The 26,236-nt window shown below is 39.3% G+C and overlaps 1 protein-coding gene across 4 annotated transcripts in view; it reads left to right on the forward strand.

Moving 5' to 3' along the window:
* The window catches only part of EML6 (EMAP like 6), a 272,470-nt gene that overhangs the window by 103,767 nt on the left and 142,467 nt on the right, over positions 1-26,236 (forward strand). For all 4 annotated transcript variants that reach the window (XM_047852480.1, XM_047852481.1, XM_047852479.1 and 1 more), the window contains exons 2-6: positions 9,921-10,080; positions 13,524-13,622; positions 16,231-16,299; positions 23,690-23,875; positions 25,713-25,848. In XM_047852480.1, the coding sequence (XP_047708436.1) occupies positions 9,921-10,080; positions 13,524-13,622; positions 16,231-16,299; positions 23,690-23,875; positions 25,713-25,848 (650 nt within the window). The remainder of the gene's footprint in view (positions 1-9,920; positions 10,081-13,523; positions 13,623-16,230; positions 16,300-23,689; positions 23,876-25,712; positions 25,849-26,236) is intronic.

The following is a 26,236-nucleotide window of genomic DNA, read 5'->3' on the forward strand; positions in this document are numbered from 1 at the left end:
TTGTTTTGAGCAGATTCTATCACATAGCAGTTAATTAATAATAATATCTATTTGGTGCTCACTAGGTTTTAAGCACTACTGTTTTTTTTTTTTTTTTCAACATTTATTTATTTTTGGGACAGAGAGAGACAGAGCATGAACGGGGGAGGGGCAGAGAGAGAGGGAGACACAGAATCGGAAACAGGCTCCAGGCTCTGAGCCATCAGCCCAGAGCCTGACGCGGGGCTCAAACTCACGGGCCGCGAGATTGTGACCTGGCTGAAGTCGGACGCTTAACCGACTGCGCCACCCAGGCGCCCCTAAGCACTACTGTTTTAATCACTGCCTTAGGATTTATTAAATCCTCACAGTTATTCCTACCTTCTTTCAGGTAGGTACTGTTATTATTCTTATTTTATGGACGAGAAACTGGGGCACAGAGAAGTTGAGTAATTTGCTGAAGATGATTTGTGAGGAACTTTATGTGCCAGTGAGTAGAGGAGATATGCTTCAGTGATGTATTGATGACTGTTTAACAACCAGCTCTTAGAAAAAATGTACGCATATGCCCTCAAAGGTTTGTGATAAATTTTACTGGTAAAAATGATGGGTGGCACACAGTTTATAAGTAAAAAAATATATATAACCATCTGTTGTAAATCCCATACAGCCAATCGATTCCCTTAGAATGCTTTCATTGATTTTTGTTGAACTCATGTATCTGTGGCCAAACTTTGCAGTTCAACTAGGATCTGACAAAGTCAGACAAGGAATGAATGCTTGATTACTATCTGGTTCAGAAAAGAAGTCTCTCACATCATTGACAAATGAGTGTAGTTCTGACATAAATGTTGGTATTTTCAACTATGTTACTAAGACAAAAGTGAAACCACAAAGACATATATCAGAACTTGAATCATTTGCCAATGATATGAGCGACTCCTTTGCTGAACTGGATGATATTTTTTGAATACTGGAAGAATATTTCTCATTTTTTGTGTTATTCAGAATGTAACAGCTACAGACATGACACCCTTTTAAGTTTATTCTGCGTTACTAACATTTTATCTTTCTATGTCTTAAGTGTAGACAACCAACAAAACAACAAGTCAATCCTTAATTTGTAGTGTTTGTTGATTTCCATGATGTAAATGCTCCCGTCGCGGTACGTCGCTCTATAGTATTTCTACCATAGAGAGAGGATAGTGGTAAATAACCTCAAGATAAAGTCAAATGTAGTAAAATAATTAGGAAATAATTAATTTTAGTATATATATTTTTGTTTTTAATATAATTTCTTTACTTGTAAGTTTATATAATTTACTATCTAACAGTGGTCGTGTTTAACAACTGATTCTCAGAATTGCTAACATTTAACAGCTCTGGCTGGTCAGTCTGAGCCGGCTTCAGCATGCCACTGCACACTTTGATCCCAGGCAGCAAAACCACTATGCTCTTAACCACTCTTTGATGCGGTATTAAAGTATTGCTAGAATATGCTTCCATACCAATACAGGTATGGTGGTACTAAGCATGCAAGATATGTTGCATTTCTTCATTTTTCTAAATTGCATTAATTCCTATTAGATGTACCACTCATCAAGGTTGTTGAGAAGTCCAATGTGAGGGACTGTCATGCTCAATCGTGGATTATACAGGTACCCTGAGGCTCACACAGGTCAAGAACATGGCAATGGACCATTGGTAGTCTGTACATGTTGCCATCACTTCCATTCATCCTGCTCAGGCCCACCTGGAAGGCAGGGCCCTCCCTCACAGTCCCAGTGATGGTACTCCAGTGCTAAGTGTATCCTGGGGTACAAGGACTAGAGCACAGCCACCTCCGTTTGTGGCCACACTACCTCCAGATGACTGTGTTCAAATAAAGCCTTCCTTTGCCTTTTCTTCCTCCAGTGCCCATCCACTAAGGCTGGCCATTCTCTCTCCAGCCCAGAAAGCAGCCACCTCGCCGCTGTTCTCAGACAGTTCATCCCAGTCACCAGGATGCATTTATGCCTCAACACTGGCAAACTTCTCTCAGTGATATCTGTAGGGTAGGCAAAGAGAAAGCTTTCATGCTTTCCTGGTGAGGGTACTTTAAAAAAGAGATAATAACGTAAATTTATTACTTAGAGAATCACTGAAGCAGCCTGGGCAAAAATGAAATGAGGCTTTAAAAAGTGAAGTCAGAATAATGAACATTTTTCAAATGCTGGACTTGGAACAAGTACTCAAATACAATTTTTTGCCTTCAGGAATGATTAGTGTTGATTAGTGTTTTCTCTTTAACCTATATAAGCAAGCCTCCCTCTTTCCACAACCCTATTAATTCTCATCTTCTCCTCAGACAACATATTTGGAAATCTTCCTGATTTCATTTGACATCAGAAAGACATGGTTTTGCCCTCCTGGCATGCTGGAGAAACAAATCAATTCCTTCTCCCAGATAGGGTGATGAAAGTCCTTCTCTGCAGTGCTTTCTATTGCTATGGTAACAGAAGATGGGATTTCCTAAGGGAACCAGATTTTTATATACACAGAGAAAAGCAGTTCTTTAAAAGCTTGATCCCTTTTTTTGTTGCTGTGTGTATAATATAATCAATGTAATAAACTGAGCACCAAAGGAAAAACAGAATGACACAAACCCTTTTTATATAGGTGTGGAATGAGACCTTTAGTGAAAGAGTCAATTTTTAAAGTTTTAATATTGTGGCATTGCTATTAAAACGATTTGAAAAAAAAAAACGATTTGTAAAATTTGCAAGTTTTCTTAGAAAAACAGAAGAGATGGGAATTTATGGTCTCTCTAATGGCAGATAGACTTAAAATATAGGTAAACAGCATCAATACTTTCTGTCACCAAGACTTACAAGACTGTGATATGGTAAAGAAGATGTTGGGAAGTTCAACGTCAAACAGGTATTTTGTGTAATGACGGTACTTTCCACTTCTGTCATTTTCTCCCTGGAAGTACATAATAGTTGACCATTTCATAGATGAAATCTTATCAGAAGGAACTCAAGAGGCATGATTCTTTCCGTGACAGACCCTTAATCGGATAAGGGGACCTAACCTCTTTTAATCCGTTGGCTCATCTAAAGGCATTACTGTGAGGTAGCTTTTTAGGCTCACGGCACTTCTGTGGAAGGAGCAGATTCTGAAGTATGCAGCAGGGGGTGGGTTTGGTCTTGATGTGAGGAAAATGCTACATATATACACATCTGTCACTTGAATGCCTCTGAACTAACATTCCAAACATGTTTTGGGATTTAAACAAAAGCAGATCCTGCTCAAAATGACTTTTCATGAAATTTTTGAGTTCCTGAATGCAAAGATGTGAGACAGGACTAGATACTTTGATGGTAACTTCCAACCTGCTTATGCTGTCCCTGCTTCTGCAACTGCCGTATTACAGATACCTTTAACACTATGCTCTTGCAAATGCAGGGATTAAAGTTTGTTGGTTTTCCCCCTGGAAAAGGTTGTTTAAAAGTGCTGTTGAAATGAGATGACAAATTTAAAATAAAAATAAAGTGCCACTTGGCTGTGCTCCAAAAGATACATGGATACTGTTGTTCTCTTATCGGGTGGAAGGAGTGATGTTTCTGGGGAGCTGATCGTGAGGTAACAAACGGCAAAGTGAATAAAGTCTGTGTTCCCTGTTCTCTCTATTCTTGATATGGACATGGATAAACAGGAACATTGGGAGTCATTTTAAGCAATCAAGTGGCATGTAAGCCAGAGAGGTCAGGTCAGAGACTTTCTCGGCTTACAAAAGGAGAAATTGATAACTGATAATGTATGCAAACAGCAAAGCAGGAAGCTAGATCGGTGAATATCATGTGCTAGGATGAGAGGATATCAAGAACAGCATAAAGAAACTTCTGGCAAAAAATCCAAAAATGAAAATTTCCAATGTTAACTTTTTAATGAATGTGATAAATTTATGGGCTTTGGTATGAGGGAAAAGAACAATTAATAACCCGAGTAAAAATACTTGAAATCCATAATGGAATGTTTTTGGGTCACACTACTAACTGAGTGAGACTGGGAAGTTATTTTGAAGGCCTCTTTAAAGATTTGTTGAGGGCTCCTGGGTGGCTCAGTCAGATAAGCGCTGGACTTCAGCTCAGGCCATGATCTCACAGTTCATGAGTTTGAGCCCCGCATCGGGCTCTGTGCTGACAGCTCAGAGCCTGGAGCCTGCTTCAGATTCTGTCTCCCTCTCTCTCTCTGCCCCTCCCCTCCTCGTGCTCTGTCTCTTTTTCTCTCTCTCTCTCAAAAACAAACTTTTAAAAATTTTTAGAAAAAAAGAAAAAAAATTTGTTGAAAGCTGTCTTTTTCACTACCCCCCCCCCCCCCCCCAATTCAAGGAAGTGAGAAAGGTCAGGAATCCTGACATTATAGTAAGGACAACTGCCTGGAAGAGTGATTTTTTTTTTCTTTTAATTCTGAGTGCTTCAGGACCCCAGGAGTTTACCAAATATCTCAAGCATTTTAAAACAGAAGAAACAGGGGTGCCTGGGTGCTCAGTCAGTTAAGTGTCCGACTCTTGATTTTGGCTCAGGTCATGATCTCATGGTTTGAGTTCAAGCCCCACATCAGGTCCTGTGCTGACTGTGCAGAGCCTGCTTGGAATTCGTTCTCTCCCCTCTCTCTCTCTGCCCCTACCTCTCTCTCTCTCTCTCTCTCTCTCTCTCTCTCTCTCTCAAAGTAAATAACTTTTAAAAAACTTAAAAAAAAAAAAAACCCAGAAGAAACAGAAGCTGTTATCACAGCAAGAGTTTTGTTTGTTTCTTGATAGCGTCTCTCACCATCTAGGGGGAAAACACTCATTCCTCTTCATTTTCTAATTCCTGTATAGAACTTACTGTCAGTGTTGTCTCTTTAACAAATGGTGCTGGGAGAACTGGACAGCAACATGCAGAAGAATGAAACTAGACCACTTTCTTACACCATTCACAAAAATAAACTCAAAATGGATAAAGGACCTGAATGTGAGACAGAAACCATCAAAACCCTAGAGGAGAAAGCAGGAAAAGACCTCTCTGACCTCAGCCACAGCAATTTCTTACTCGACACATCCCCAAAGGCATGGGAATTAAAAGCAAAAATGAACTATTGGGACCTCATGAAGATAAAAAGCTTCTGCACAGCAAAGGAAACAATAAAACTAAAAGGCAACCAACAGAATGGGAAAAGATATTTGCAAATGACATATCAGACAAAGGGCTAGTATCCAAAATCTATAAAGAGCTCACCAAACTCCACACCTGAAAAACAAGTAATCCAGTGAAGAAATGGGCAGAAAACATGAATAGACACTTCTCTAAAGAAGACATCCAGATGGCCAAGAGGAACATGAAAAGATGCTCAACGTCACTCCTCATCAGGGAAATACAAATCAAAACCACACTCAGGTATCACCTCACGGCAGTCAGAGTGGCCAAAATGAACAAATCAGGAGACTATAGATGCTAGCGAGGATGTGGAGAAATGGGAACCCTCTTGCACTGTTGGTGGGAATGCAAACTCGTGCAGCCACTCTGGAAAACATTGTGGAGGTTCCCCCCAAAATTAAAAATAGACCTACCCTATGACCCAGCAGTAACACTGCTAGGGATTTACCCAAGGGATACAGGAGTACTGATGCATAGGGGCACTTGTACCCCAATGTTTATAGCAGCACTCTCAACAATAGCCAAATTATGGAAAGAGCCTAAATGTCCATCAACTGACAAATGGATAAAGAAATTGTGGTTTATATACACAATGGAGTACTACATGGCAATGAGGAAGAATGAAATATGGCCCTTTGGAGCAATGTGGATGGAACTGGAGAGTGTGATGCTAAGTGAAATAAGCCATACAGAGAAAGACATATACCATATGTTTTCACTCTTATGTGGATCCTGAGAAACTTAACAGAAACCCATGGGGGAGGGGAAGGAAAAAAAAAAAAGAGGTTAGAGTGGGAGAGAGCCAAAGCATAAGAGACTCTTAAAAACTGAGAACAAACTGAGGGTTGATGGGGGGAGGGGGGGGAGGGGAGGTGATAGGTATTGAAGAGGGCATCTTTTGGGATGAGCACTGGGTGTTGTATGGAAACCAATTTGACAATAAATTTCATATATTAAAAAAAAAAAGAACTTACTGTCAGTGTGGAGAGGCAGTATGGCAGCCATGATTGGTGGCATCATTTGCTCCCTCTTTGGCAAGCACTTTGTTAGTGAATACTCTGCCGCGTGAACTCTGCCTCAGGAACTATGTGTAGAGTGATGGAAAGAGCCCCTGCCCTCGTGGATCATACTGTCCAATCAGATCCTCTTTTTTATAGCACTTAGGACTCTAGGTGTGGTGCTAACTTGAGGGGGGTCTCCTTGGTTTCCCACTAAAAATTGGGTTAAGGCCATCTTTTCCCAGAATCAGGCCTCATAGGCTTTAAACTCTAGTGCTACAAGTTCTGTGACTTTAAAAGTTGCCCAAGCAAAAAATTTCAGTCAGCTCTGACATGCTCAGCCTTTTCCTTCGCTTTTGGCATTTTCAACCTCTTTACCTCTTTCCCTTAAATATCTCTTAATTGATCCTTTTTTCTGCCCCATCTACCTCATCTTACCTCACTATCTGTCACCTGTTCCCTTCCTGGCCTCATGGCCTCCTCTCCTAACATTTCCCACCCATCTGTCCTTCCCACTGCCTCACTGCTGTTAGAGTTACCTTACTAAAATATGTACCTGTTCATGTCATGTCTTCTAATAATTGTCAGTGGTGCTCTAACTTCCTGGCCTGCTTAAAAAGGCTTACAAGGCTGCCCTGACTTACCTGACCCATCTCATTTTCTGCTATTCTCTGCAAGACTAACTGTGAGTACCATCTTTTCACCTGGATGCCCTCTGCACCTTTTATGTATGTTATTTTTCTCTGGTTCTCCTTATAAAGATTCCTGAGGATACATTTGCCAGCAAGCACTTGTTAGATGGGCACTCAGATCTGGGGCACCCAGGTGTTTCTTATCCCAAGCCTCTTCTTACCAGCTTTTAGAATTCCCTAGATCTGGTGAGGAGGGGCTTCCTCTGGGGAGAGTGGTGGAGGGCAGTACCAGGGCACCTGATATCTGCACTCTGAGCTGCTCTGGCACTCAGCGCCTACCAGCGCATCCCCTCCCTGCTGGTGCATCTGGGTCTGCACTCACTCCCCCCACGTGGTAAGCCTCTGTAGCACACCTGCCCCTTGTTTGCCGTTATGGGAAACGTGCACCGCCCCCACCCCGCACAGGCTTATGGGCATCCAGAGCCCATTCACAGGAGAACATTTGCTGATGGAGGGGGCTGGGGTGGAGAAGCCAGCTGACCCATCGCAGAACACTGGCAGAACGCTTGCAGAACGCTACCTCAGAGAGAGGGAGAGCAAAGCCCTGAGAATGTTGTTCAGGGAGAGGCTCAAGGAACAGGAAGCACTGATCTCCTGGGACAATTCTAGACACCTTGCTGCTGCCAGGAGAAACCACTGGCCCTGAGGATGTACGATGATGGTGTATTCTTGTTGCTGCGGGCTTGGACCTTTGCACTTGTTGGATTGGGCCCCAGGGACCCCTGCAGAAGACGATTGCTGTCCGAAACCTTCTTCCTCCTGGAAGGTGGTAGACTTGTGGCTGGGGTATGTGCATTTCACTCCCTAGCTCTGGCCTCCAGCAGTACCTCCCCGCCTTTGGGCCAAAACCAGGTCCCCAACACCAGGACTGGCCCCTGGGACAAGTGCCCTACGCTGCAACTCTGAGTGGAGGGGAAGGGGCAGGAGGCATTGTGGAGGATTGGGGTTTGGCTTGACAGGTGATGTGAGCCAAACTTCTTATAGATTAATCCTTCATGAGGGGCCTCTGGCACCTGGGGCGCCCAGGTATGACTCCTCCCTGTACTCCTCCACCGCCTCCTGCAGAACTCTTGATCTCCCCTTAGATCAGACTTCTGGCAAGAGTAGTTGTGGCAGCAGCACTTGGGGCCTGATTTCTGGTCCTCTGGGCCCCTGATGCTCAGTGTCTCCCAGCCATCCTCTCCCTGCCCCTGCATCTAGCCCCATAATTGCACCTTCCTTCCCCACAGCTACAGAGCACCCACTGTAGGCTCCACCTGCACTCTATTTGTCTAAGAAGACAAAAACCCCATGTAGCACCCAGCCTGGGAGGAGAGTGCAGATAGAAGGCACCTCCAGTCTAGGGAGCAGTTCCAGGAACAAGGACGTGTGCAGTGACAGGTGTTGGGAGCTCCTGGGAAGACCAGCTGCACTCCAGCACCAGGGTGCAGGAGTCTGGGAGGACCCTCAATGCTGAAAGGGGATAGTACTCCCGGTCCCGTGCAAAAGACACTAGGTATGGTGGAGGCCCAGGAAGGGAGCTTGGTGGAAAGAGTGCCATGGGGGATTGTTTAGGGGCTTGGTTGCTGCAGAATTTGTGGAGAACACACGTGGGCCCTGAAAGAAGCAGGAAGCAATTTGTGTTTGAAAGAGGCACTGTATCCACCTAGCTGTGCATATGTTAATTGTATCTAGATGTCAGTTACACAAAACAATGATGATAATGATACTTGCTTTGAGTGCTTACTCTGAGCCGGGTGCAGTGCTGAATGCTCTGTGTTCTGTATATTGTCTACTTTTATGTAGTAACTCCATTTTCTAGATGAGGAACCTGAGGCAAAAGAGATCAACAGGCCCAAAGAACCAGAGGTCATAGGGGCATTGAGTGCAAATTCAGGTATCTGATTATAGAGCATTTACTTGTATTAAAATCATGCTGAAGTTGAAAAGTAAAAACGAAACAAAACTCTGCTAATTGTGTAAATAGATGTTGAAATCGGAAAAAGAAAAAAAATTCCGCTTCTATTGTGTAAACAGTCATCTGCTGGTTTTTCATATAGGTATGTGCCCTTTTGTTTTTTTCAATTCCCAACACCTGTTTTTAGAAAGGCACAACTTCTTTACACAATGATTATATAACATGAAGAGTCCTTGCTCATCTAGGAATAACAATAATGACATTTCCCCCTCTGGACTAGTACAGACTCCCTGAAATTCTCGTTGGCATTTGACAAAGTTTTATTTTGACTGGACTACAGAGGAAAAATGTTACAAAGACCACAAGCATAGTAATTTGTGGTTCTCTTGGTGTTACAGTGATTTGTGTAAAATAGGAATTGTCATTGAAAATGCATAATCTGGGGGCGCCTGGGTGGCGCAGTCGGTTAAGCGTCCGACCTCAGCCAGGTCACGATCTCGCGGTCCGTGAGTTCGAGCCCCGCGTCGGGCTCTGGGCTGATGGCTCAGAGCCTGGAGCCTGTTTCCGATTCTGTGTCTCCCTCTCTCTCTGCCCCTCCCCCGTTCATGCTCTGTCTCTCTCTGTCCCAAAAAATAAATAAACGTTGAAAATGCATAATCTGTGGTAACAGACACAGCACTTGACTCTGGGACCCCTTCGTGGTTTGAAATCCTAATGAAGTTGGGATCCAGCACTTGTGCAGGCAGGTTTAATTAATTCTGAGAAGCACATTGTCTCCTAGCAACAACATTTTTCCCCCCTCAAATTAAAGTCAAAAGCTAACTTGAAAAAGCTGAGTAATATTTTGAAAGTCATTAAGTAAATATCTTGACATAAAACAATTCTAGAACCATGTAGGTTTTCTAATCCTGGAATTATAATAGTGTCTGATTTTCAAGGTAACCAAATGGGTAAAATCAGATGAAATTATTGTTAAACTGTGCTAAGCCTCTCTTTTCCATTCAACATTTCCATCAGACCAGTCAGGTAACTTACTACTTTGAGGACAGTTCAGACTTTTTCTCATGAGATTATCTTGCTAGATGATTGAGAAATAAATGTGGATAAAAGAAAATCAATTATTTTTCCTAACTTTGTTCAGGAGGAAATGAAAAGAGGCTTTTTTATTTTTCAGCCTTGCCTTACACCCAGATAAAACTCTTGTTGCAACTGGCCAAGTTGGAAAGGAACCATATATATGTATATGGGATTCCTATAATGTCCAGACTGTGTCTATTCTTAAGGATGTCCATACACATGGAGTCGCCTGCTTGGCTTTCGACTCAGACGGACAGGTATGTATCTTTTTCCGTTTCTGTTTTCTGTAATGACTTCTCACGAGTCACCTGGAGTTACAGTGCATGAAGCTTATAGGCTCAGAAAGTCTACTAACCCTTGCCACCTCCCCTTGTCTGCCTCCTAGAATCATGTTGGATCCTTTTCCAAGCTGTGGCACTGATACCCAGCTCTGGGTAGGCCCCAGTTTTGGTTCCCCCAGTCTTAGCGTTGGTTGAAAAGCTTCCAGAAGGAAGTCATGAACTCATGCTGATTGGGTCCATCGTGACCCAGGTCCAATGTTAGCTTCCTATTTGGAATTAGTGTTGGCCCAAACGTTTTTCATATACTTCAAGCCCTGAGCATCTCCTTGGTTCCCTTTGCTTTGAGAATGTCCTCTCTTAATAATTCACCACCTCCTAATAATTCACTGAGAAAATTCTCTTTGACTTTTTAAGTTCCTCTTCTAACTCCTCCTTCTCCCTACCCACTCCCCACAGTTCAAGCTGCTACTGATTCATGAGTGTTTGTGAGTATCTCTACAGTGACCCTTACATGCATTCTCTCCTCCCATTCTCTGCTACCATCCTGTAAGTTACAAATCCATGTCCTGCCTGACATTTGAAGTATCCTCTGACTGTTCTCCACACAGTTTCTTGCTAATGTATTTCACCAACTAGAAAAAGTGTGAGAGCATTATTTTAAAAACAACCCAAGCTTGGAGAACTCCGGGAATAAGTCTATAATTTGTGTCTGGATATTGTGGGCTAACTGACTCTTCTAGCCTTGGCTTCACTATCTCCTTGAAGTCAGATTGGACAAGGCAGTGAGATTCCTCTACCAGACCTTGCACTTTGTCTCCTCCAGCCCCTCCCTCATGCTGTGTTTCTCCGTCTCTGGTGCCCTACTCACCTTCTTTGCCCCTTAAAATGATTCATTCTTCTAAGACGTTTCAAAGGTCTTTAACGGACATACTTCCTGAAGCCTTCCCAGGACCCCTAACAAGCTTTCTTTCTTGCCTTTGACTTCCAGCAACCCTTGGCAGAAAAGGTTTGTTAACGTTACAGATGTCAGTTACATGTCCATTTTAAAAATATGTTACAGAAAGGGCAGTGCACACAGAAAGGCACCTTTCCTGGCTTCCACTGCCTCCACCTCCTAACTAGGGCTGTGCCTTTTCCCCAGCCTTCTCCATTATCCTGGGCCACCCTTCCTCTGTATTTCTGCCAGTTAATATTTCAGTCCAGGTTCTGGCAAATTTCAGCGTTCATTTTGTAGGTCCTTGCTGTGTAAAGACCTATGAAATTCTTCATAGAGGCTTGACAGGCCTGAGAGTTTGGGGCAAGTTGAGTGGATCACGGGACTTGAGCTGGTTTGAGTCACTTTTTAAACAGCTTACTTAGTGTTTCCTGCTGTTTTGAGAGGGTAATGATCACTATTGCATTTTTCTTTCTTGAACTAGCTTCACTACATATGTAGACCCCTGGAATGTATAGTTTTTTATTTTACTACTCTAATCACATCTACTTTAGTTAGGATAATGCATCCATTCCACTGTGATTCCATGTATAAGGAGAAATACCTGGGTAGTCACATTTGTCCAGATTTGTAGTTCCGGACTTCCTGACTAAATCAATGAATACCAGAATGCATACACAAGTCTAAGTGTAAATGTATGCTTAGATGTGTACTTATATGCACGTTGTCTGATTGTGTTTTTCTAGCACACATTGTCAAAAATGTGTTCAGAAGCATCACAAGAAAATGCCATGCAGCAGAAGGAAATCCAGCTTTAATGTTTAATTCTTTGTCCGTGTGATTTGTGTTGGAATCTTTTTCATTTGTAGGTTCCATTTGGAAGGGTGACGTTGGGGGTGGACTGCATGGCACTTAACTGTCAGTTGAGAAGAATAACCTATTTGCTTGCTGTGATGAATTTCTTGGCTTGTTGATGCCTACTGCTTCAGATCTGCCTTATTCCTTGGACAGAGTTCACTGGAATCAAGTGATATTTAGAAAATGACAAATGGCCCATCACCTCTCCAACAACAAAAGGCAATAGAAATGCTTTTTAGGTAGCTATGGGGCCTGTCACTGTCTACAAATGAACAAAATAGATAACTTTTGGCTTTTTTTTTTTCCATCAGGAAATGTGGATTTTACTTTAGTGCCTGTGTTTATTAAAAAAAAAAAAAGGCAAAAGAATAAGCCAAATGAAATTCACCACTGTAAGTTTTTTTATATGGATAAAAATGCAACCATATATTACAGTTTTCATTGCTTGAATGCACAATTAAAACGGGAAAAAACAACGCAAAGACCCCCTTTCTTGAGGGCATATTTTTAAAACTTCCAACTATATCTTTTTTATACTAAACATTACTAATAGAAGCCATCTTTACTGAAGAAACCTGAGTAATCCCTGCATAACAACACATATATACATGTAGCTATATGTGGCCATATGTCATCCCACATATATGTACACACACAAACACACACACTCAAACATAGTGAAACACATAAGCTCAGATACTCTTAAACTTGAGTGACACTGTATTTTCAAAACACTTTGACTTACATCATTTCACTGATTGCATTGACCCATACAATAATCCTACAAGGTAGACATAACAGATATTTTGCATTTATTTTACAAATGAGAAAGCCTAATTTAATGAGGTTAATTAATTTTTCAAGATTTGGTTCCACACAAGTCAAAACAGAAGCCAAATCTCCTTACACCCATTCCAGACCTCTATCCATGACACAGGGCTGTTTCCTTAGGTGTGGCACCCTACTAGGTCCTCTGATGTTGGTGTTTCTAATACATATTTTGATACTTTTGATGTTGTGTATACTTAAATGTGTTGAATTTTCTTTTTCCTTGAGAATGAGTTCTGAAATGAACCCAAAGAATGTAGACTGGAAGATGAAGTACCAGATTTCTTTTACCAGCAGTATATACTCTCGTTAGTCACCCAAAATGTTTGTGAAACTATGAAGATTAAGAATGAATGTAACATTCATTTATGGGTTTTTCTTCCCTATGTGTTCGTCAATCCCTTTGATTTTAGCAGTTGGGCAAGGCTTTTAGATTATGGAATCCTAGATTATCTTTAATCTCACATTAATATTTTAAATTTAAAAATTAAAAAATCTGAACCTTGTCTTCAAGTTGTGTTCCTCTGATTTCACCTGGTTAAATTAGAGGCTTTGCGACAAACGAGTCACAGCTTTTGGGTTTTTGAAATTGTAGTATATGCTAATGGAAGTCATCTGTGATGCCTTTAGCAGTGAACTTTAAATAGATTTTGAGAAATCATTTGTTTTTTTTTTTTTTTGCATACATTCAATGCCTGGCCCAGAGTAGGTAATCAGTGACCATTTGTTGAAAGAAGACATGGATAGTTAGGAATGTGCCTATCAGTTTCAGCTATTAAATTATTGTTCTTATTCTTAGCGTTTGGCCTCTGTGGGACTGGATGCAAAAAACACAGTCTGCATTTGGGACTGGAGGAAGGGAAAACTTCTGGCCTCAGCCACCGGCCACTCCGACCGGGTAAGAAGAGCTTGTTGGATCAAGCCACACAGTTTTCATAACTATGAGCGAATTGTGAAGTAGCTTCCCAGATTTGTACTATTTTTAAAAGTAAATTCTCCATGTAAAGATTTCTCCTACATATTCAACCTAAAAACTGACTTTAAAAAAAAAAAATCAATTCCTGACTAATAGCTGTGTTGGCATGATCTCTTCTGGTGATTGGATGCTTTCTTTAAATTGTTACTACCTTTCATAGGCAAAGCAGATTTTTGATATTGGCATCTAGCTTCTTCATCATAAAGTCAAAATAGAATTGAATTTTAAATTGTAAAGTTTTGATGTATTCCTTTAGAAATGGAATTAGTTGTTAGAAAATAATACTCACAAAATATGTTTACAGGTGTATACATTTTAACTTCAAATGAGTATAATGACAACTTAGGGATTTTTGTTATATTTGAGAATCTTAAGATTGCGCCTTGCTTATCATATTGAAGTTAGTGTGCTCAGAAATAATTTCATACAGTCATAGCAGGCAAGGTAGGTTATGAAGCAGGTCAGAAATCTATTTCTCCATTCTCTTGCATAATTAAAATAATGTGACCACTTTATTTTTTATAATTTCAAACAAAGTGAATTGGCATGATTATCTTACATTGATTAATAGTTTTGTATTTCTTCTCAGTGTAAGTGAGAATGAGGCCTGAATTAAATATGAAATTCATCATCTCTTCCTTAGTGTGAACTCTGAAAAATTTTTTTCAAATGAACAGTATATTCATTGAGGGAGAATCATAATTTTAAGGTGACCCGATAGTTGTTGCGGCACATTTGAGCAAATTGTACTCAAGGATTAAGTTCTCAGAAAGTGCAGAAATGACCAGCCTTGGAACTTTAGTGTTGGAGGAGCTCCAGCACCCTTTTGTTCCCAATGGTTCCTACCCCTGGCAACATGTAAGAATTCCTTAGGGAGATTTTATAGAGCAGTGATGCTTGGGCTCTGCTCCCAGATTATTAACTTACTGGTAATTAATCAGTATTAACTTAGTACTTAATGAACAGTTTGAAAATACTTGTAATGCTCACATTTTGTATATTACTGTTTCTGCTTATGTGATAATCCCATGGTATCATATAAAGTAAGTTGAGTTAGACTAGATCAATGTGAATTTATTTCTTACTGTTTTGTTCATGTACTTTATACCTTCCACTTAGAAGTAGATTATGAAAAGTACAATGCTACTCTAGTGCAAATGTATAATTTTCAGATCCTAGAATGTTTTAATGAAATACTGTTCTTTTTGAACACTGTTCTTCCAGACTCCATGATTTGTCTGGGAGAAACACAGTGTCTCCCAAAACTGGGAGAACGCAGTTTTGTTCTTTATTACTGGTGCCAATATGAATTATTAATGTCTCCTTATGGGCAAATGATTATCTTCAAGATTATTTTAGTGGAGAAAATACTTAATCCCTAGCACTCATTTTTGTAATTGAGTGCTCATAACACTCATTGCCCTCATAACAGAACTGAGGTGGTATCATGTATTTTAGAGATGATGAGACTAGCCTGAGGTTGCATAGCTAAAATGGGCACTGGACCTTACTGAAACTTGGTACTTGGACCAGGTGCTCTTTCTTCAGTGCTGTTTCTGTAGTCCTCCTTTTCTCTCTGATGATTGATCCATATTGCTCCTTCCTATGTGATGAGAAATTAGTGTCATGAGCTTTTTATCTGGCTTAGACATTGGCCCTAACAATTACTCTTTTTTTCTATTAGAGCTTCACAGAATGCGGTCCTTGGACTGACTGCATCAGAATCTCTTGGGGTCTGTTTAAAAATGCAGCTGCATGGACCAAATTTCAGACCCACTAGATACAAATCTTTCAGTTTGGCTGGTGAAATATGTACTTTGCCACAGGTGATCTGACCCTCAAGGTTGACAGTCTTCTCTTCCTTGTTCCAAAAATGGAAAAAGAACTGCCTGCAAACCGTCTAGTAGCTTTCCTTAAAGAACATTCAGTAGTGTTAATGGATATGTTTTCAGTTCCTTGGGGAATGCAAAATAGAATAGTATTTTGGGTCAGATTAAAATGAGAGGCTAAAGGACTATTTTTGGTGGGCTAATTTAGGTGCCAAATAAATGCCCCTGCCCATGATTACAAGAAAGTGTTGGCCACATTGAATTGCATTTGACTGTTAAACATTTTCCTACTCAAAATAAAACACTTCATACTTCTTTTGGTTTTTTATTGTAAAGCTATGTCAAAGTATGTTACTAGCATCGTGTACAGGTATAGAAAAATTGGATCAAAAAATTATTCTAAAGCATTCCAATTTGTTTACCCTGGATGAACCAAGTTAAAAATATGACACCAGTTTGTCTCATTGATTGTGGTTAATTATTATTTCTTTATTCAGGTCTAAGGTAAGTAGATAGGAGGCAACAAAATATGTGTTAGCAATTCCTGAACCAACCCCAGAGCCAAATCGCCCATTTTTCAGTCCATCCAACTAACAGCGTATTCTAAATTTTGGATAGAGTCTTGGCATTTGAACTGATATCTGAAAGAAGGCAAAAACACATATATTACCAACAGAGTAATTTTTAATTCTTTTAAACAGATTTTTGATATTTCCTGGGATCCATATCAGCCAAACAGAGTGGTTAGCTGTGGAGTAAAACATATAAAGGTAAAGTAGTTATTTAAAAAAATTTTTTTGGTAACTTTTATGTGAATAATTTAAGGTGTTTATATATATATAATTTGATGTTGAGGAATGGCTCTATTTTTCTAAAATTTGGACCCTTTTACTGCATTGATCTTGAAGCAAGCTAACATCAGCTGAGGGGGCTCTCTTTGAGAACTACAGTGTAAGGACCATCGGGTGAAGTGCCCAGCAGGCAGCTGAAAATAAAACTTTGTGTTAATCAAATGCTAAACCAAATACTCCTAGTATTTCAAGGATTGCATGCTTTAAAACAGTTCTGATTTTAATATTGTAAATTAAGTTTTCACATTTTGATGAATGTTTACACATACTGCATATCAAAACATTTTCTGTCATGTTGAGAAGTTATTTTAGAAGGAACAGCGTTGGGTTGGACATAAAAATAGAGGGATACACAGTACGAGCCTACCTGAGCCATTGATTTTTAAATGCCTCTGCCTTCCCCTAGACTACACAGCCTCAAATACCACAGGTAGCCCAGGACCTACCTTTAGCTATTTGCTTCTTTCTACTTTGTTAAATGGGTAGCACAGTTAACACCATTAACTTTCTTTGCTCCAACATAGCAGAAATTTCCTCTGGACCCTGGGATGTGACCCAGAATCTTCTGTCTACAGATTTGTACACAATAGAGATTAAAGTTCATAATTGAAAGAGTGTGAGGATTACTTGCTTGACTACAGCATGTTTGGATCTCTGCTAGTACCAAATTGCTGCAGTTTTGTATGAACGGCATAGGTATCTGTATTATTTCCCCAACCAACTCCTCCTGTTTCCCTGTTCTTTTGTTCTTTTTTCAGTCTCGTTTTTTATGATCCTTCCCATTGTTCTTACTTAATTGTTAGAAAGGGACAGATGATCAGATGTCCAGAAATAAATATAACAAGAGATATGCAAGACTTGCTTAAAGAATATTACAAAACTTCACAGAGGAATACAAAAGGCTTGAACAAATGGAGAGACAACCTTGGTTCTGGATGTGAAGTCTAAAAATTAAACACATCACTTCAATTATATTCAGTGCAATTTCAGTTAAAATCTCAAGAAGTTTTGTTATTGTTAAATGACATTTCCTTTTAAATTATTCTGAGTTAGTCCAAATGGATAAAAGAATGAGAATAACCAAGAACTTGAATAAAAAACGGATAATGAAGAGGAAAATACTGTATTTACTAAAGCATATTATGAAACTAAAATAATTAAAATGTATCAGATTGGGATAAGGATAAATAACAATACCCCCCCCCCCAAAAAAAACAAAGCTGAGAAATAGAGGTTAATATGTGTAAGAATTTAGAATATAATAGTATCTTGACCAGTGGGCCCTAGGACAGTTTGTTATCTATTTGGGAGAAAAAAGTTATATATCATTACTTTATACCATACATTAAAATAAATTCTTTATGAATTAAAGAGTTAAGTGTTTAAAAAACTATAAAATAATTATATGAATATCTAAGTAAATGTTTAACTGCTCTCAAGTGGGTGAAAGGCCTTTCTGAATGTAGAAGCAAAGTAAGAAACCATAAAGATAATATTATAGATTCAATTATATAAACATTAAAACTTTCTGTCTACCTGCCCCCAACTGCTAAGAAACAAGAGAGACAAACCACACATGAGCAAAGTATAAGCCACAAGCGTGTTAGATAGAATTTTGGTTTGTTCTTGAAATGTAAAGACCTTCAGCAAACCTGTACAATGGAGAAAGGACATGTATAATTGACAAAAATGGAAACGTTGGCTACCAGATAGATGAAAATGCTAAGTCTTCTTAGTTAGGAATAACAATTTTTAAATAACAATGTTTAATCCATCAGAATTAGGATTAAAGTGTATCCAGTGTTGACAAAGATTTAGTGACTGAACACTGTCAAACCTTGCTGGGGGAGATGTAAATGAGTACTATAAATGAGTATTTCTAGTCTTTCAGTCCAGAAATGTGATAATATCTATCGATAGCTTTAGAAATGTTAGTATCCTGGGGTGCCTGGGTGGCTCAGTGAGTTAAGCCTCCGACTCTGGCCCAGGTCACAATCTCCTGGTTTCCGGGGGTTCGAGCCCCACCTCTGCCTCTGTTATGATGGCTCAGAGCCTAGAGCCTGCTTCAGATTCTGTGTTTCCCTCTCTCTCTGCCCCTCCCCCACTCGTGCTCTGTCTCTCTCACTCTCTAAAAAGAGTAAACATTAAAAATTTTTTTTTTAATTTAAAAAAATGTTAATATCCTTTGAGGTAGTGATTTTTTTTTTTTCAGTATTAGTATATGTGCTGCCGTGAAGAGAACACAGCCCATATTTTCATATCTTGGAATTTATCTCAAGGAAATTATTAGGAGTGTGAACCAGGATAGGTTCATTGCTGAATAACTTACCAACAGCAAATAAAACCAGACTAAAGAAGGCCTGAAGCCACCAAACTGCCCCCAGGTGGTTAAATACAATATGGTAGATCCATAGGAAGAAATACTGTACAATCATTATAAGTCATGGTTTAGATGATTATTTAATGTTATTAGGAAATATTCAAGATTTATTTACAGTCTACTAGGTGAGGTAATTTTTTTATTTTTTTCTTTTTACTTTAGAAGTAAAGTATATTTTTGTATAGGAAATAAATTGGAAAGATACCAAAAAATGTTAAGCAGTTAACACTGGCTACGGAGTTTATGATTAAATTGTCTCTTTTTTTTTTTTTTTTTTTAATTTTTTTTTTCAACGTTTATTTATTTTTGGGACAGAGAGAGACAGAGCATGAACGGGGGAGGGGCAGAGAGAGAGGGAGACACAGAATCGGAAACAGTCTCCAGGCTCTGAGCCATCAGCCCAGAGCCCGACGCGGGGCTCGAACTCACAGACCGCGAGATCGTGACCTGGCTGAAGTCGGACGCTTAACCGACTGCGCCACCCAGGCGCCCCTAAATTGTCTCTTTATTTTTAAAATTATTTTACAGTAACATATTTTTTCCAAAATCAGAAAAAAGTAATGAAAAAAAAAAACAGAAGAAAAAAAGATAAGCGTATAGGTTCTATTATTCAAAGGTATCAAGTGTCCTACCAATAATTCTCTTTATAATTTTTATTAAAGATATATATCCATCAACATGAATTTCTAATCTGTCTGACAAATGGCAAAGGCACTGAATTGTTTTTTTACCCACAAGCAAAGAATTATGTGAGTTCATTATGAGACTGGTTTCCATCAGGTGATGGTGGCCTTATGGAAGTCTAGGACTCTGATCACAGGGCCATTATCCAGTCTGCATATTCTACAGTGAGGAAGCCAAGACCTAGGCAGATATTTGACTTGGAATCCTCTTTGTATCTCCTGCTTGTCTCTGGGAAAGCTGTTCAATCTCCCTGAGGCTGAATTTCTCTCCCAAAAAACACCCCCATGAAACCAGGGGGTTGTGGATCACTACTTTATGAGTGTGTTAAGTATTACATTACACAGTGTGTGAAACCAGTAGGGGCACAATGTTAATTTCTTTTCCCATCTTCTGGGATCACAAAAATGGTGGTACAGATAAGATTTAAACTCAGTCTCTGGCTCCCTGTGTAGAGGTCTTTCCATTGAAAATTATTTCTTCAATAATCTATTTTGGCTTGATTTTCCCCCAAAAAACAAAATATTAAAAAAATAGATTAGCTGCTTAACTGATAGAATTCTCCAGCTTCTTCCCTGTTTGTTTTCATCCTTGGTTAACTCTTCTAATCAGTTAATTCCAAAAACAAAAACATGTAAAACCCAGGAGCTTCATTTGAAAACACTAAAAGCTGTTTATCCCATTAAATTTGTTAATTATGGGGGCACCTGGGTGGCTCAGTCGGTTGAGTGTCTGACTTCGGCTCAGGTCATGATCTCACGGTTTGTAATTTCTAGCCCCACATTGGGATCTGTGCTGACAGCTCAGAGCCTGGAGCCTGTTTCCGATTCTGCCTCACTCTCTCTGCCCCTCCCCCACTTGCACCCTGTCTCTCTCAAAAAATAAACATTTAGAAAAATAAATTGTTAATTATGTTTTAGCAGACAGGCACTTTTTTTTTTCTAAGCAAAATTAAGTATTTTTACCTCAAATGGAATAATCTCCCAATGCCCATCTACCCATCTTTATTAATTTTGTTTAGAAAGAAATCCACAACAGGGGCACCTGAGTGACTCAGTTAAGCATCCGACTTCGGCTCTGGCCATGATCTCGCAGTTCGTGAGTTCAAGCCCCACATCCGGCTCTGCACTGACAGCTCTGAGCTTGGGATCTGCTTCAGATTCTGTGTCTCTGTCTCTCTGCTCCTCCCAGCCTTGTGCACAAGTGCTTGCGCTCTCTCTTTCTCAAAAATAAGTAAAAACTTAAAAAAATATTTTAGAAAGAAATCCATAACAAATTTTAGCAGGCTTCCAACAAATATTTTCACTATCTTTATTTTCTACAAGCAATTCCAGGATCCCCACTCCCCCCACGCCCCCCACCCTGCAAAAACCTACCTAACAGCAAATGAATGATTCCAGTCACAAGCTGAATGCAAAATCTTTGATGTACTCCAAGAAAATATTTTTGCGACATTTTTGTAGCTAGGGTGAAATCCTTTGTGTTTTTGCAAATCCCCAGTGTTGGCAGACAGGCAAATAACAATTATCTGAAATGAAAGCTTGAAAACAGTAGCAGTTGATCATTGTCATGCTTGGTTGGTTTTACAGCAAATGAGCCAACCAGGTTTGTGGATATTGTTGATCCTTCTCTAGTCTCTAGTCACAGACAGAAGGGACTTTGGAGATTACCTAGGGCCAAATGAACTCCAAGGTATCTGCCAGTTCTAACAAAATTTGCATTACAATCTGGGAATGGAGACTGGGAAAGATAAACTACATCTGTTCTTTTGATGTGGATTTGCTGGTATGTTGCTATCCAAAATTGTCACTGTTTTCCAAACAGGAAGCGCTTTTCAGGAACAGAGAATTCAGAGATTTGCCATTTCTACAAAAACTCTCATACCTATTCTGGTGTTACATCTATATGTGCCTTTTTAGAGAGTCATTTGATTATTTGGAATGTTTCATGTTGGCCTTGTTCCGTCTGACTGGGTGATTTCATTAGAAACCTTTGTGTCTGAGAATAATGGTCTCTCTATGCTTTGTGGTTTTTCATTAGAATATTTCAGTAACTCAGATCAGAGGTGCACATTCTAGAGTTAGAGAAATAATAACTGCAAAGTAATTACCCTTCTTTAGGAATAATGATTTTAAAATTATTGTCCTTTTAATCTTCGTACATGGTGAGAAAAGGAAACATCTGCCTTTGGGTTTTGGCATGTTTATACTACCAGTAGGTGTTTACATTTAATAGTTTGTTCAGGTTCAAAATTATTTTATTTTTTTTAAGTTTATTTATTTTTGAGAGAGAGCGATTACAAGCAGGGGAGGGGCAGAGAGGGGGACGGGTCAGAGGATTCAAAGTGGGCTCTGTGCTGACAGAAGATAGCCCGATGCTGGGCTCAAACTCAAGAACCGCAAGATCATGACCTGAGCCAAAGTCCGATGCCCAACTGACTGAGCTTCTCAGGCACCCCTGTTCAGCTTCAAAGCTAATACTTAAATGTTTTCCCAAAGCTAATACATACTCCTCTTTTCCCCAAATCTTTTTGTTCTTTCCGTATTATACTTGAGTACCTTTTCATAGAAATAGTAAATACCCAAGAAACAAATCACTGGAGTTGACAGAAGAGAGAAGAATTGCTCCTTAATGAGAGCAGAATTCTATATTGTCTCAAGTGGTTGCACACCTGCCTCTCATCCTCCATAAGGGCCGTCACCTCCATAGCTGCCAGAGTCCTGCACCTCCAAGGTAGTACAATCAGCCCAGAACTCTTCCCTCAATACTTAACTAAGAGGGCCACCATTTTTCCTCTCCTAAGGCACAAAATATTTGGCTTGTCACTGATTTTTCCTCACACATTTGTCACCTGGACTTGCCTGTCCTGCTCTCCTAATCCCAGATGCACCTTGTTTCTCACCACTGATCCAAATCCTAGCTTTGTTCATTCCAGTTAATTCAACATGGTTCTCTCTGAATTTTCTTGGCATTTGTATGTAGTCTAAATATGCTGCTTTGAAATTATTTCTGGTTTTATACGTATCTTCATTAGATTCAAAGTTCTCAAGGCAGGGGTGCCCAGGTGGCTCAGCTGGTTAAGCATCTGACTCTTGGTTTCAGCTCAGGTCATGATTTCACAGTTTGTAAGTTTGAGCCTGGAGTTGGGGTTTGCACTGACAATGCAGAGCCTGCTTGGGATTCACTCTCTCCTCTCCTTTTGTCCCTTTCCTGCTCTCTCTCTCCTCTCTCTCTCATTCTCTCAAAATAAATAAACTTTTAAAAATGATTGAAATTTCTCAAAGCAAAGATCAAGACCTCAGTATTTTCTCATGTATAACCCCCATTGAATCCTTACCTTCAACAAACCACTTAGGCCCCCTTTCCCTCACTTCCAGGTGGGGATGATAAGAATAGCTGCTTTAGCCTGTTCTCAAGAGTATTATGAAGATCAAATAAATGTAAAGAGCCTTTATAAATGTTGAGGGGCTATATACTTAGCAGTAAAGTTATACCAGTTTATACATTTTAAAAACTATGGCAAAAAAAAAAAAATACTTAATTTCTGTATAGCCACAGAAGTCTACTTGTTGCTTTCTATAAAGTGGCTCAAGCTTTATGCTTATGGTCTTTCACATGATAAATTATTCAGTGAAAATTGAAAAGCTTAGTTATTTGGCTATATGGGAAGATAACTCATATTTAGGAAGCTTTTGAGTAATATTTCTACAGTGAAGATATATAATATTTCAAGTTAGAAACACATGATATCCAAATACATACATACACACACATGCACGCACACCAAAAAAAACATCTGGAAGATACATCCACGTGTTAACAGGAGACTGTAGATACTTCATTTATCCTCTTTATACTTTTCTTTATTTCTGAACTCCTCTACAATGAACCTATACTGCTTTTGTAATTTGACCAAAAGTTAAAGACATGATGATTCACTCACTTTATTCCAACTCTGAGAACATTGAGCTTTTGTATTTAATCACCGTTAAACAATTAGCAAAGTTTGGAAATTTTGGAGCTTGGGAAGTTTTAATAACACTGCTAAAAGTGTTTATTATGCTGCTAGTAGTTGGCTAAAAGGTTTTGTGATTCCATTGGTTGCCGCAGAGCAAGTTAAATTACGTGTGCCTAGTTCAGCTATAGCAAATTATATGAAACATACTGAAATGTAAGCAAATACCAATGATGTGATGCATCAGGATAAATACGTTATTTTTGGATCTATGTATTTTAATCACTTTCCAGTTTTGGACACTCTGTGGAAATGCCCTGACTGCAAAAAGAGGGATATTTGGCAAAACAGGGGATCTTCAGACCATCCTTTGCCTTGCATGTGCCAAAGATGACATCACCTATTCTGGTGCTTTAAATGGCGACATCTATGTCTGGAAAGGGCTCAATTTAGTCCGCACCATTCAAGGAGCACACAGTGTGAGTATGTCCATGTGGAAATTTGGTGATTATTAAATAAGTTGATATCACAAATAAGTGTGTTTTCCTGTTGTATTAAAATCAGCAGAACTCTGCTGAAAACTACCTAAACATTCATCAAAGATTTCCCCAATTATAGCTATTCTTGTTCACCTTAAAAGAAATAGTTCAAAAGCTCAATAATTTAATTAACCTTCACCTCAATCATTGATTGGTTGATTAGTGTTATTCATCCACATCTAGAAGAACAGGACTGTTTCATCATCAGTTTTATCTTATAGATCAGTACTTCTCAAATTTTAATGTACCTGTGAATTTCCTGGGGATCTTGTTAAAAATGCACATTCCGATTCAGTAAGTCTGAGATGATGCCTTTGCTGCTGGCCTGTGGCCCATATGTAGACAACTCTTGTTTTTACATTTGTTAGTAAGGGTAGATTTTCGCACTCTGAGTAAGTGACCTCTAAATCCAAATCACAAGTTCTTAAAATGCAAACAGAAACCATTGACACACTTCTTTTTTGATGATCTGCTCTGTAAGAACATGGGCAAACTTTACTTCTGACCATTCTGCTCTCTTTTGACACCTATGATAATGGTTACACTGCTGTATCTATAGATGATAAAATGGAAATGCCCAGAAGAATGGGGAGATGTGAAAGCTAAAGCCTATTATAGTATATGGAAATTTGGTAAACAATTTTTAGAAACTCACCAGACCTGTAGCTTAGGTTCTGACTCCAAATTGGTCCCCATTACTCTTAAATAAAGAAAAGTTTAAGCACGTCTTAGCAAAAGAGCTGTAAAATTTTAGATCTTTCATTGGCTTGTATGTTGAACCAATTTTCTTGGCTTCACTAATTATGAAACCGATCTTGAAACCATTCAGAGGTCAGCATTTGTCCCCATGCATAAAAGCAGCTGCCTTAGTAACCTCATTTCTCTTCACACTGGATCTTAGGTCAACAGTATATTCTTACAGCACTTCTCAATAGACCAGGTAAAATATTTTCCTGTGGAGAAGCATCTTTAAGTTACGGGGCTATTTCAGGTGTGGGAAAAAAAGCATCTTCATATAATGCTTAACAAATTAACACAAATGTAATTTGTTTTCAATTAGGCTCAGGTGTTGCCTTCTTGAACTCATTGAGATGCATTTCAGGCACCTGTGTACCAGTAAAAGTGTTTCTGTTCCTAGCTCAAATATCTTTGCCTGATTATTTTGAGAAGTGATTTATATGAAACACCTCTATTGTTGTCTTTTCTTTATAAGGATCAGTTGTCACCTAAAGGAGTTTGATCTTCATATCTACTTTAACCAAGGAATTAGTGAATAATATTTTTTTCAAATTGCCATCAGTTTAGTAATGGTAAAGGAGCATTTGAACTGATTTGCTTTGGTGGTAGTCATGATTAATTTTTACTTCAGCCAAAATGAAGGATATTATAAATGGCTACTTGTTCTATTGTCAGGATTGCAATAGAGAACAAGGTTTTTTGTTTGTTTGTTTTTTTACATTTATTTATTTTTGAGAGACAGAGTGAGACAAAGTGAGAGCGGGGGAGGGGCAGAGAGAGAGGGAGACACAGGATCGGAAGCAGGCTCCAGGCTCTGAGCTGTCAGCACAGAGCCCGACGCGGGGCTCTAACCCACAGACTGTGAGATCATGACCTGAGCTGAAGTCGGAAGCTCAACCGACTGAGCCATCCAGGCACCCCGAGAACAAGGGTTTTTAAAAACATTTTTGTTTTTGCTTTTTTTTTAATCATGAAGCTCCAACTATAATGACTATTTAGAATCCTTCAAGTATTGAGTATAATCTGCCTTACTCAACAGGCTGGAATCTTTAGCATGTATGCTTGTGAAGAAGGCTTTGCCACTGGTGGACGAGATGGGTGTATTCGATTATGGGATACTGATTTCAAACCAATAACCAAAATTGATCTCAGGGAGACAGAACAAGGATATAAAGGTAATGCATGTGGTAATAATTACCCATAACTCTAAAAGTGTTAAATACAATGTGAAGTTCTGTATTTGTATTTGTTTCTGTACCCATCTTATTCCGGAAAGGATTTAAGGCAGTTTACATAAATGGATTGCATACACGATCAAAAGTGTTTTAAAAACAAATGGATACCCCTTCTTTCTCATTTGCATGAAGGTATCTGTGTGTACTACAATGGTCCTGCTACAAAGATCAATAACATAATGAGAAAACCACCGAGTGGTATCTTGGGAAATGAGACTTTGAATTATAAAACTGGGAAATTCTGGACAAGTTGGTGACCCTAAATGAGACTGCACCCAGCCTCTGAAAATAAGTAAATAAATAATTGCTAGGTAAAACAAGACCAAAA

This window comes from Prionailurus viverrinus, chromosome A3 (assembly GCF_022837055.1).
Source record: "Prionailurus viverrinus isolate Anna chromosome A3, UM_Priviv_1.0, whole genome shotgun sequence".
NCBI classification, from domain to species: Eukaryota; Metazoa; Chordata; class Mammalia; order Carnivora; family Felidae; genus Prionailurus; species Prionailurus viverrinus.